Source organism: Rhincodon typus, chromosome 13 (assembly GCF_021869965.1).
Source record: "Rhincodon typus isolate 14 chromosome 13, sRhiTyp1.1, whole genome shotgun sequence".
Classification (NCBI taxonomy): Eukaryota; Metazoa; Chordata; class Chondrichthyes; order Orectolobiformes; family Rhincodontidae; genus Rhincodon; species Rhincodon typus.
Window position 1 is genome coordinate 30,074,020 of NC_063344.1, and position 12,947 is coordinate 30,086,966.

At 38.9% G+C, this 12,947-nt stretch overlaps 1 protein-coding gene across 1 annotated transcript in view; it reads right to left on the bottom strand.

The window, feature by feature from the left end:
- The window catches only part of mcf2l2 (MCF.2 cell line derived transforming sequence-like 2), a 314,201-nt gene extending 302,637 nt beyond the window's left edge, over window positions 1–11,564 (bottom strand). Inside the window, exon 1 of the mRNA XM_048604308.1 lies at window positions 11,426–11,564. Within this exon, the coding sequence (XP_048460265.1) occupies window positions 11,426–11,504 (79 nt within the window). The 5' untranslated portion in view covers window positions 11,505–11,564. The remainder of the gene's footprint in view (window positions 1–11,425) is intronic.
- Between the last annotated feature and the right edge of the window lie 1,383 nt (window positions 11,565–12,947).

The window sequence follows — 12,947 nt, forward strand, 5'->3', positions numbered from 1 at the left end:
CTTCCTGCTCCTCTGATGCTACTTGGCCTGCTGTGTTCATCCAGCTCTACACCTTGTTATCACAGGTTTATGACATCTGTTATCACAAAACTCTTCATGCATCTACCAACTCTCTTAACTGGAAATCTTGACTTTAAGCAATCATTATCATATAATTCAATATTATGAGTTGATCCTACTAAGAGCTGTGAAGCACAAGTAATATCAGATAAGTTCTGAAGATTCACCTTAGTCCCAAAATCTGCAATCATCACCCCCGTCAAGATTCCACATCACTGCTGACTTCACACCTAGGACTATAAAATGTCGATACCATTATCCTATATTCAATGCTGCCTTTATTGGATAATGTGGAGTTGCATCTGATTCAGGGCAATGATGTGCAAGGCTCATTAAAAGACATCCCAATGGCCTTCTTGTTGGAGGCTTCATGTCCCTGTATTTTGAGGACAATTTTTAAATGTTATTTGGCTCTGCTGTGACTGATGAATGATCACATTGCCGAGGAACTATTTAGTTTCTGATATTGCCAACATTGGCTCATCGGAACCAGCCCCAGTGGATCCAGGCACAGGAGTTGTTTTTGTTGTTGTTTCTGCATCTGTTGCACTAACAGCGTGCACAGTAATGAATGAGGAATGTGTCTGAAAGCCCAGGACAAGCATCAAACTTATGCAGATATGTTGCCACTTCCTAATGTGAGGATCCCAGCCGTGGGTGCTCTCATCATGTGGCAAAGATGCAGGAGAGATACAGATGTTGTCACAAAATGCCATGCAAATGGAAGAGGGATGGTGGGACTGTACTCTGTTTAGAGTTGGCAGTGAGATCACTGTGTTATGATGCTCAGTATATCTTCAAGGAAACATCATCTTCCATTGAGGCCAGTGAGGTCCTTAAGATGTCTCCTCCACATCAGCTTCCCATGCAAAGCAGGTCTGGGGTCAATTGCAGTACAGTACAGACACAGGACAAGACTCAATCCTTGGATTCTTTACTCCCAAAACTGGAGGACACAGAAAGGCTATGTGGAGAACAACGTGGATCTGTGACAGCTGTTAGAGCATTATACCGGGTAGGAAAAGGAGGACTTTCTTCAGAAGGAACAACACTTTTGGCATCCTACATTACAGCAATGTTGGCCAAAGCAGCAAAGGCAGGATTTGTGAACGTTGTTCAATGGAGTTGAGTTGTAAGAAGTCATCTTTCCCAGACTGTAAATATTTTGGTGCTGCTGAGGCCAGCATCCCTTATGTAATAGAACTACAAATGCAGCTTAATGATTTGATGTTTTCATGCTTTTCCTGTTGTTTAATAAAAGTGGCAGTTACAACATCGATGCACCTCATTCAATCATGGTAAAGTTCGGAAAGGATAGCTATTATTTAGACAGAATTAGAACACTGTGATGCAAAGGACTGCTGGACTCACTACCTTCCTTCTTATATCTACAGTGACAATGATGGTTGCTTACAGAGTTGCTAAGTGAACAGATGTTTACTAATGTGATTATGTATTTACCATCAAGTTTCATCCATGCCACCTATGCTCCCTCAGAAAGTTCCCTTTTTCCCTTTCCCTCCCACTATGTCTATGTGCAGTGTAGAGTCTACAGTTGGGGTGGAGGGTACCTTTCCCAGTTCACTTTGGAACTTTGGGCAGGCAGCTCCAGTTGCATTTGTGGCAAGAGTGTCTAGACATGCTAAAAGTGTCCTGGCCAGATCTAGATGTGCTGTATTTTTCAGCAACCTTCCATAGTCATATTGCAGCCACTGGAGCAGCACTGCACATGAGCATCAGGACAAGCAAAGATGCCCACAAGACAAGCTATACAGGAGTGCAGTGGGTGAGTAATCCATCTTACAGAAAATATTTGGAAGTGTTATTAGATAAAGTTGTTATGGAATGATTGCTTTGTGGTGTTTGTTATTTCAGAATTTTCACCAAGCTGCTGTGGTGGTCCAATAGCTGAGGGATAGAAAATGGAGAATTGTTTAGCAACGATCTTGGATGAGATCTTAGTAGGATAGGAGAACTGGAGAGAAGCTGATAATGGACAATCCCTTTGAATGAAAAGACTGTGGATGCCTCCTTTTCCTTCTCCTCCCCAGGCAGTCACCACAAGTCTGTAAACACATTCGAGTACTGAATGGTCATCCCAACTGGCTGAGGCAATCAAACAGTTTGTTTGAGGCCACCTTCACAACGTGTCTAATAGCAGCACACACCTCTCACTGTAAGAGTGCTATCCGCATGTATTTGGGTTGTAAAGGGATGTCAAGCAGCCAACCACTACCAGTTCAAAGATGGTGTTTATTGAAGACTATTGAGGCAGAGTTAAAAAGTGTAATGGACGTTGTGGCTTCCATAGTGCTAATACAAGCAATGCTACAGAGCTGAATTTTGCAGCCAGAACGTTTAAAACGTGCAATTTACAAGTTACAAGTACATATTATTTTCTTTGTTTTGTTCTGTTTCCTTTAGCATTTAATTCACTATAATTGCACAGCAGGATTCAATATATTGGTAAACAGGTATTAATGTGTTATTTTTGATTAACCATGCACAAATATTGTGAAAGGTTCCTAAGATCCTAAAGTTCCAAGCTCTTTTCAACTTTTAAAAACTGCCTGAATCAACAAGTTCCAATATGCTGATATTTTATACATATATCTGACTTTTAGTCCATTACCAATAGTTGATTGAAGTTCATCTTTACAGAAAAATCTTAATTCTCACAAGTTACTACAATTGTTCCAAAATATAATGCAAGGAGATCACTCTTTGGAATTGTTTTTCATAAAGTTAGCATTCCATCAGACATCAATTTGAAGTGATAATAGTCAAGATGGGTAACTAGCCCATAAGACAATCCTTTGTGAAATCAAAGATCTTTTACCCAGATTACAGTACTGCCAAACTATGAATTTTCAAAAAAAAAAAATCAAAAATTAGCAATGATTTAAACCAGACAGACCTATTATTTGTCACAGAAATATTTTCTGTTACCATTGGCTAGCGAACTCTTCATAAACCAGAAGTGGTCTTAAGTCACTTCCATATAATTCACAGAGAGAAGGGTGATGAAACACTTTACATTGAATATATATTCAGCAACTCTTTGGAACAGTATTTTCCCTTTAGATTGTATTACTGTATTCATTAATCACAAAATTCGTTAGGATTGAAGGTAGTTTGCTCCATTATACTTCATACATCCTGAATAACCTGACAGCTACTCCCAGCTGCTTCTAATTGTTTCTTAAATTATTCTGGAGATGTTACCTCCACTACTCCATCTGAGAATGATGTGTGTTAATCACATGATATGTGGAAAAAAAGCTTCCGGATATCAATCTTTCAACTTGTCTTTTATTGGTTCAATCATGTGTCCATTTGTCTAATTTAAAATAACATTCCAGATTTACCTACTGTATAGCATTAGGATATACTTCCATATGGTTATTTCCCAGCTTTAAATCCCCAAGTAATCCGATACTACTTTGCAACAAGCCTCTGATTTTAAGAATTCTCCCCCTCATTTCTTGTTGAGCCACACTGAACGTGGAAGTTTGGTGCTGTTCATTCTAAAAAAATCTTGCAGTTATGTCATCTTCAAGACATCACAACACACCTACCAGTCAATTGGGAACCCTGCAGCCCAATGGTCTCAAAGTAGACTTCACAAGCTTCAAAATCTCCCCACCCCCGACCTCAGCCCAAGACCAGCCCAGCTCGTCCCCACCTCCTTGACCTGTCTGTCTTTTCTCCCACCTATCCACTCCTCCCACCTCAATGACCAACCCCCACCCCCACTTCCTACCTACTAGCCTCATCCCCACCTCCTTGACCTGTCCGTCTTCTCTGCCACCCACCCGCCCCTCCCTCCCAACTGACCAACCCCCGTCACATCTCCCTACCTACACTCACCTTTACTGGCTCCATAACCGCCTCCTTGACCTGTCCGTCTTCTCTCCATCTATCTGCTCCTCTATCCACCTTCCATCATCAGCCTCTCCCTCTCTCTATTTATTTCAGAATCCCCTTCCCCTCCCCAATTTCTGAAGAAAGATCCAGACCCGAAATGTCAACTTTCCTGCTCCTCTGATGCTGCCTGGCCTGCTGTGTTCATCCAGCTCTACACCTTGTTATCTGAGACTCCAGCATCGGCACTTCCTACTATCTCTACCAGTCAACTAAGTATTGTTGACATCTGGTAAGTATTGCTATATATTCAATTTGCAAACAGCAAGGTCCCACAGACAAAGATAAACAACCAGATATTCTCTTATTTCTAAAAACAGTATTGGGGTTAAAAACTGAAGTTGACACTGGGAGGTATTTATTGCTTCTTGTCTTATTCCCACTAAAGGGGCAATGGGATTTAGTCACTCAGTCAGTTTAATTGTACAAAAAGAAAAAGAACAAAGATTATTTATATGGAACAGAGAAGAGTTAGTGAAATGACCTGTTGGCATTTGTTTCTTGGTTATTCTTTTTGAAGACTAAATTTTTTTATTTAGCAAACCAATTAGCAATTAGACAACATCTACATTCTTAAATGTTTTGCATAAGCTTATTTGTGTTGAACATTAACAACTGCTATCATTGACCAGAGATAGTAAGAACTGCCAATGCTGGAGTCAGAGATAACTCAGTGTGGAGCTCGAGGAACACAGCAGGCCAGGCAACATCAGTGCAGCCTCCTCCAGTGTCACAATGACACCACCCGGAAACTGGAGGAGCAGCACCTCGTATTCCACTTTGGGAGCCTACAACCCAATGGTGTCAATGTGATTTTACCAGTTTCAAAATCTCCCCACCCCCGGCCTCATCCCATGACCAACCCTCCCTCTCATCCCCGCCTTCTTGACCCAACACAACCTGTCCATTTTCTCTCCCAGCTATCCGCTCCTCCCACCTCGCTGACCAATCCCCATCATTGCCTACCTGCACTCACCTATCACCATCCCACCTACCCTCCCCAGCCCCACCCCTCCTCTCTCTCTCCTTATTTCTGAACTCCCTTTCCACTCCCCCATTTCTGAAGAAGGGTCCTGACCCAAAACGTCAGCTTTCCTGCTCCTCTGATGCTACCTAGCCTGCTGTGCTACTCCAGCTCCACACTGTTATTGCTATCATTGACCAGCTGTCTTAAAAGCAAATATATCACTCCAGAAGTCCAGAGAGATGTAGAATGCTTCTCAACAAGTACACCTGCCAGTAAAGCACACAATGAAAATATATGCTTTATTTAAACCTATTACTCCTGGTTTAGTCTTTCATTCTCAAAATTAAAGCTAACGAAATCCTACTGATAGGTATGCATGACACTATTTATTAGCATATTTCACAATCACACACCATCTACCCCGATTGAGTTATTAGATGAAGTAACAAAGAACAAAGAACAAAGAAAATTACAGCACAGAAACAGGCCCTTTGGCCCTCCAAGCCTGCGGCGATCCAGATCCTCCATCTAAACATTCACCTATTTTCCAAGGTTCTGTATCCCTCTGTTCCCTGCCCATTCATGTATCTGTCTAGATACATCTTAAATGATGCTATCATGCCTGCCTCTACCACCTCCGCTGGCAACACGTTCCAGGCACCCAGAGAGGGCGGATAAAGATAGTGCAGTAGATGTATATATCAACCTTCAAAACACATTTGAATAATCGCATATAACTTGCATTTGAAGATAGCAGCATGTGGGATTGAAGGAATTGTGGTAACTTTGTCTCCAAACTCTATCAATTATGTACCTAAAATAACTGTTCAGACAACTTTGAGATTCTTAGTTTTGTAAATAGGGACATTAACCTAGTTATTGCATTCAATGCTAAAGTTTCACAAATGACTGAGCTCAGCTGAAGTACTAGATAGAAATTAGGCATCACACTTGTCAGGATGTAAAGGCCTTTGGGAGGGTAAAAAGGAGCTTGTCAAAGGTAATACTAGGGATGGGCAGCTTCAATTATAGAGTCATAGAGCTGTACAGCATGCAAACTTCGGTTCAACTCGTCCATGCTGACTAGATATCCTAGACAAATCTAATCCCATTTGCCAACATTTGGCCCATATTCCTCTATACCCATCCAGATGCCTTTTAAATGTTGTAATTGTACCAGCCTTCACGACTTCCTCCGGCAGTTCACTCCACCCTCGGTGTGATAAAGTTGCCACCTGCGTCCCTTTTAAATCTTTCCCTTGTCACCTTGAACCTATGCCCTCTAGTTTCGGACTCTGCTACCCCGGGGACAAGACCTTGGCTATTCACCCTTATCTATGCCGCTCATGATTTTATAAACCTCTATAAGGTCACCCCACAGCCTCTGAAACTCTATGGAAAATAGCTCCAGCCTATTCAGCCTCTCCCTAAAGCTCAAGCTCTGTAACCCTGGCAACATCCTTGTAAATCTTTTCTGAACCCTTTCAAGTTTCACAACATAATTCCTATAGCAGGGAGACCAGAATTGAATGCAGTATTCTAAAAGTGGCTGAACCAATATCCTGTACAGCTGTAACATGACCTCCCAACTCCTATACTCAATGCCCTGACCAATAAAGGTAAGCATACCAAACACCTTCTTCACTATCCTAACTACCTGTGACTCCACTTTCAAGTATCTATGAACCTGCACACCAAGGTCTCTTTGTTCAGCAACACTCCCCAGGTCCTTACTATTAAGTGTACAAGTCCTGCCTTGATTTGCTTTTCCAAAAATGCAGCACCTCTCATTTACCTAAATTAAACTCCATCTGCCACTTCTCAGTCCATGGGCCCATCTGATCAAGATCCCATTGTGTTTTGAGGCGATCTTCTTCACTATCCACAACACCTCCAATTTTGGTGTCATCTGCAAGTTTACTAACCATACCTCCTATGTTCACATCCAAATCATTTACATAAAATGACAAAAAGCAGTGGACCCAATACCAATTCTTGTGGCGCACCGCTGGTCACAAACTCTTGTTGTAAGTTTCCATTGTTATATGTCTCAGATAACTTTATTAACACCTGTATGAACTATTGACAGACTTTCCTGGGAGCTGGTGTCTGCTATTGAAGCATAATCTTGCCAATCTTCAAAGTGTTTTTCAAGTAACATACTGATCAAAAGCTGTTATAAGGTTCTGAAATGTATTTATTTCTCATCTATCGTGCTATATATACAGCTATGATCGGATGTTCTTTCCATATTGTAAAATATATTACCTTGTTCTTCATTTGATTTGCAGTCCAATGGAAATTGCATTTTGCATATTTACCAGCTTTCTGATCTATCAAATGAAACTGTTAGCTTAAAATTTTTCTGGTAAAAATAACATACAGGTGAATTATGTTGTATGGGCTTATTTCAGGCACTTCAACTTGATTATTTTCTTGACTTGAATGATCATTAAGATTTTAATCTCTTGTACTGCACAAGTTTTGTTGTCTTCTTGTATTCTTAGTTGCTAAAAGTTGTTTTTGAATCTGTTTTAGTTAAGATTGCAATTGTAGTATTAAAACTGAAAGTTGTTACAGTTTCTGCAATTATACATGCACTTTCCAATGTAAAGTTTGTTTTCCCCCAACCCACTTTACCAAATGGTATCTTCGTAGAGTGGAATTCAAGTATTCACTATGCAAGATGGTTGAGGATTTCTGAAACGATCTGTAGGCAGAAACTTGCCCAAATTTGCATCTATCTGTAAGATTCAAATGACCTTTTTTGAGCATTTCAAAGATGGCTGCCATGACATCGTTGTTAAACTGCATGTTAATGAAGTAACATTGCTCTTCATTTGGTTGTTAACAAGCAGTAATAGGCAACTTGCCACTGTGGGCTTCTCACATGGCTCTGCCACAAATCTCACCACAGCCCACATCATTCCAATTGCTAGATTCCAATTGTAAGATTCCATGCTAGAATTTGTACTAATGATTTGTATATTTATGTTTCCTAACAAAACCCTGATCTTTACATCAGAAGACTATATATGATGCTATATGGTACAGCTCAGTAAGACTTTAAAATCCTGCTGGAATGCATCAATTAGAAGTACAACATACAGAAAATAATATTGATCCTGGAAATTTTTGTATAATGGATATACTTAAATCAGCAGACATTTTGATAAAAGAAAACAAAAAACTTTTCAGGATAATGTATCAACTTGCAAAAGTAAGGCAGTTCTGAATTAATCAGACCTTGCAAACTCCTTCCCATTTCTGAATATATTACAAAAACTTATCAATAGTCCTTTTCCCAAGCCTTACATTCAAATCAGGTTACCAAATAAATTCCTGTAAATTTTGAATTTGATCCAGATGAATATATTCAACACTCCTGGTCAGGTAACCATAAAATGTAAACATGAATAAATGTTTCTCCTACCCATGGGATAAATTATTCTTTATTTCTTTTAAAACATACTGAATAAAAATTGCAGTTAATGTCCGATTTTGTATTATTGTAGTTTGCTCGGTCGAAAGTAGTATGATATTATTTGAAACTTGCAGTCTTCTTGGTCATTCCATTATCATTTTTATATCAGTGATTTGTTACATAATGACCTTTCAATTATAATAAAAAGGTATGCATTTATATCACCCATCTCATGGTCTCAGGGCATCCAAAAGCATTTCGCAGCTATTGAATATTGAATGAAAACTGTGATCTGGTCATCTGTTTAAGTGTTATTAATGGAGAGAAAAATATTAACCAGGCTCTTCTTCGAATAGTACTACAGGGGTTTTGCATCCACCTATACTTAATTCATCATCTCAACTGAAATATAGTGGGTTTGATTTATTGGAGACAATAGGCATCTCATCCATCAGCACTCCAGCTGATGGGAGCTCTGCATCATTTTAGAAAGGTTTGCTAAAGTAAGTGTCGGTGAGCCAGTGCACTGACCAATGGCAGGCCTTCCCCAAGTTCAAGATCCTAATGACAAAAGTGCCACCCACCTAGAGTTGCCAGCAGACGCTGCCAGTTCAACTGAATGAGATTACCACCGGGGGTAGGGGGTGGGGAACCAGTAGCTGCAATTGGTCAAACATCTGCCCGAGGCCCAGTATTGGATCCCAGGCCAGAGGTGAATGGTGCCACAGGTGGAAAAAACATGGACTACTGTATGGAGATGGTGGAGATGAGGCTCAGCAGCAAGTTTCGGCAGGTGGAGTCTTTTAGCATGCATTCATCTCCCCAGAGCCAGGTCCCTCAAATCAAAGGACTGAATGCATTTGAATGTGGATCCTAGGAACCTGCAAGGAACCCCACACAGATATGCTTGTTGTACACCTGCCTGCCGCTAGCAGTGTGGTGGCATGAGGCCCCTACTCAAGTAGTAACTGTCTACATAAAAGCTGCAAATGGCAGCTGGGCAAGAAGGCTGCCTACGGGCCTTAACTGGAGTGGAGGCAAGACAAGGGATAATTAAACACTGCCCTCCCATGTGATTAAGTGCCTTATCACCCCAGCACAAAACCCAAATGGAGAATTAAATTCTGCCCAGTATTTTGACAGCGCAGTGCACTCTTGGTATTGAATTTAAGTTACAGCTTGAAGGAGGTGCTCAACTCTCTGAAATGGGACATGAACCTGCATTTGCCTCACTCAGAGGTGAAAGTGCTAACACTGAATGACAGTGGCTGCTGTAGATACAACCATGACTGTTTTTTAAAATGTTGTATCATACAGTCATTTTGTTCTGTGCTGTCATTATTCAACTCTTGCCAAGAAATTCATGAAACTATTGTTTTTTAAAAAAAAGTCACTTACACTGAAATCAATTGTTTTGTGACTGCAAAACAGAACAGCAACCTTGTAACTTGAATATCCAATCAATTTCTTCAAATATTATACAGTATCAATTCTTAATACCGAAAAAGCCTCAAAGCCAATCACACAGGTTACAGACAAAACATTTGATGAGGCTAACATTTGTGAATAAAACAGGTGAGTCAGGCCTGCATAATTCTATGGATTTACAGGTTACCTACTATTGGATGATTTAATGTTTGGTAAATATGGTACTTTTTGGTAAATTCTCTACACCCCACATACAGGACATGAGATTGACCAGAAGGATGAATTTTTTTGCATGGTTTTCACATCATAAATATGGAGAACACCACAATTTGTTGTTTACAAAACAATTCAGACAGATTATAACCCAGAGATTAAAATGGCTATAATATTGCTAATCAGTTTCCTCTGGCTAGTCTTAGGGACAACTAAACAATGTGTGCATTTAAAGCATAGCAAATTTCATTGATATTTTTGTTCTGATTTGTGACCAAAGAGAAATATTATAAATTGTGATGGATAGCATTGAACATTTTCATGACCATATTCTAATCTTAAAGTTCAAAGGACATTTAAAAATTACTCTCTCATGATTTATGACATCATCTGAATTCCTTAATGAGATAACTGCCTCCTGATTATTATCTACTATTCATTGTTCTCTTTATACTGTTGTTGCAAAAGAGAAGGAATTTAACTAACAAATTGAACAAATATATTAGAGGAAAATCAGGTTAATTATTCTTGAATTATTCTTTTGTACTGGTGTTTTAAAAAGAATATCAAAATAAATTATTTGACATCTAAACTCTGATGAATATACAAAATACAAGACATTGTGATCTGTAGCACTTGATGCAAAAAAATTAGCATCACTTGAGTGACAAAGGAAACCTGAGCAAGAAACAACACAGAATACATCTACTGATATTCAATGTTTTACTTCACTTGTGCTTGTGCTTAAGTGCTCAATACAGGAAGAGAAAAATAAATCATTTATCCAGCAACCTGGCATGTTTCCCTTTTAACCCAATAACATAATGAGCTCCCAAGTCAATCAGCTATCTAATCTTTCCCCACAACACAGACATTATACTATAACCTCAGTAATTTGCACCTGTGCAACACTTATCTTTCACCTAGCCTTTCTTTGTGGTCCCTCAGACAGGGATTGTTGAGTGAGCATACAGTAGTCATGAAAATCAAAGCAATTTGTTCTGTCAATACTGTTCACTGGCAACAAAATAAGGATTTCACAACATCTGCCACTTATTATATACTAACTGTGTTCACATTTCTTTTTCTGAATTAGAACAAAGATGCTCGGACCGAGGAGAGTATTTTAATGATTAGCCACAAATTACTAGCCCAGCAAATGTGGGTTTTTTTGTGATACCAAATTGGCTCATTATTAATGCTTTTCTAAGCATATCTTCCCAACAAATACCTCAATATTTTTCCACAAATTGTATAATTTTCAGTTTTGTTCAAATACAAATACGCAACTGTCATATCATACATATTAGATTTGAACTGAATTCTTCGAATGTACTGATCTGCTTGTTCAATAAGAATCCCTCACACAGGTCTAAATACAATTAAATAATTTAAATAATGGTGCTTACCAACATGAGTGATAACATTGACCAGTCGCTGTGTGAGTTCTTGAAGTGACATCTCTTCTTCCCTTAGACAGAGAAGCATCTCACAGTGTTCAGCTCCAAATCTACAGCTGCTCCTGTAGAATCTTCTCAAACACACAAAGGCAAGTGCCACTCCCAGCAGCAATATTCCATTCAAGATACTGGTGCTATTTCAGCTATTTCTGACTCTTTTTTTGGCAGCTTTAGTAATATTCAAAATATCCTTAGTTAAAAAAATTATATATATTTAAGCCAATGAAACACAGCAGCTAGATATTTTAAGAAATCCAAGGACAAAGCTGATGAAATTCCCTATCAGATCTGCTTGCTGCTCATTTCTATTAACACTGAGTCAGGCTTAAACAGCAAATCAGTGTGCAGATACCTGCCTCAAGGGAGATGCTGGGTGACCGTACTTTAAATCAAAACCTGGAGTTATGGAGTGTAGGACTGGAATTAGAAAACTGTAAAAGGAGTTATTAATGTACAGCCTTAGTTGAATTAATTTACGCATTTTGTTTCATATATTGTCCAGAAACACTTATTTAAAAAATAAACCTTTTTGTCTCAATTATGTCAGACTGACAAATTTGCTTTTGGCTATTCACTTCTATTATCCTCCAAGTAAAATATATTTTTAGATGTTAAAATAATCTGGTACATAATATTTTCTACTGACACCTTCTCATTAGCTGCTTCCTCTATCAAACTTTGAACATTACCAACAAGGTAACACTACCACCCATCACAAGCAAAGCAGACAAGATACGCTAAGGCTCAAAAGTCATTGTCTCCAATGAAGATCAATATTAAAAATCTTTGTAATGCAATCTTTGAAATGCAGCTGCTGCCTGCTCTGAAACCATGAGGGACCATTTCTGAAATGACAGCTGAAATCAATGCATGCTGTAATCCCACCATATGTTTTAAATGAAAAAATGCAAACCAATTCTGAAAATTATGTGAATATAACACATCTGTAAATACATTGTAGCCAAGACTGTAAGAGGGCAAAAAAAAACAACCAATATCTTTATACAATCGTACCAGCCCTGGAAGTCAGACCAATCTATGCTACAATGAGATGGTTTTTAGTATTCTTTATTTATGAGAATCTACTGGCACCTTGATGAGAAACTAGAGACCTGATCGTATGCACCATCTTTAAATTACAGATACAGTTTAAATTAGTGTATACATATTAGCTCAGCAGTTACATGCTGTTGTTCTTACCAAGTGCATTTTGGTTTATGAGATCTAATTGGTCCATGCTAATTGTAATATTTTGTGACTGTTGAATGCAAAGTTGAGAAACAAAGCAGCGAAGGTGTCCCTTAAAAACACACTTATAGATCCTCAGAACAGAATTGGAAGTAGCCACTAGAAAGTTTTGTAAAGATTTTTTGCTGAGAGAAAAAAAATCAAATAAATAATGGATGGAATCTCATCAGCCATCCCGAGGTGACTTTGGAAATTGTTTTAGATAGGTGTATGCTGTCATTCA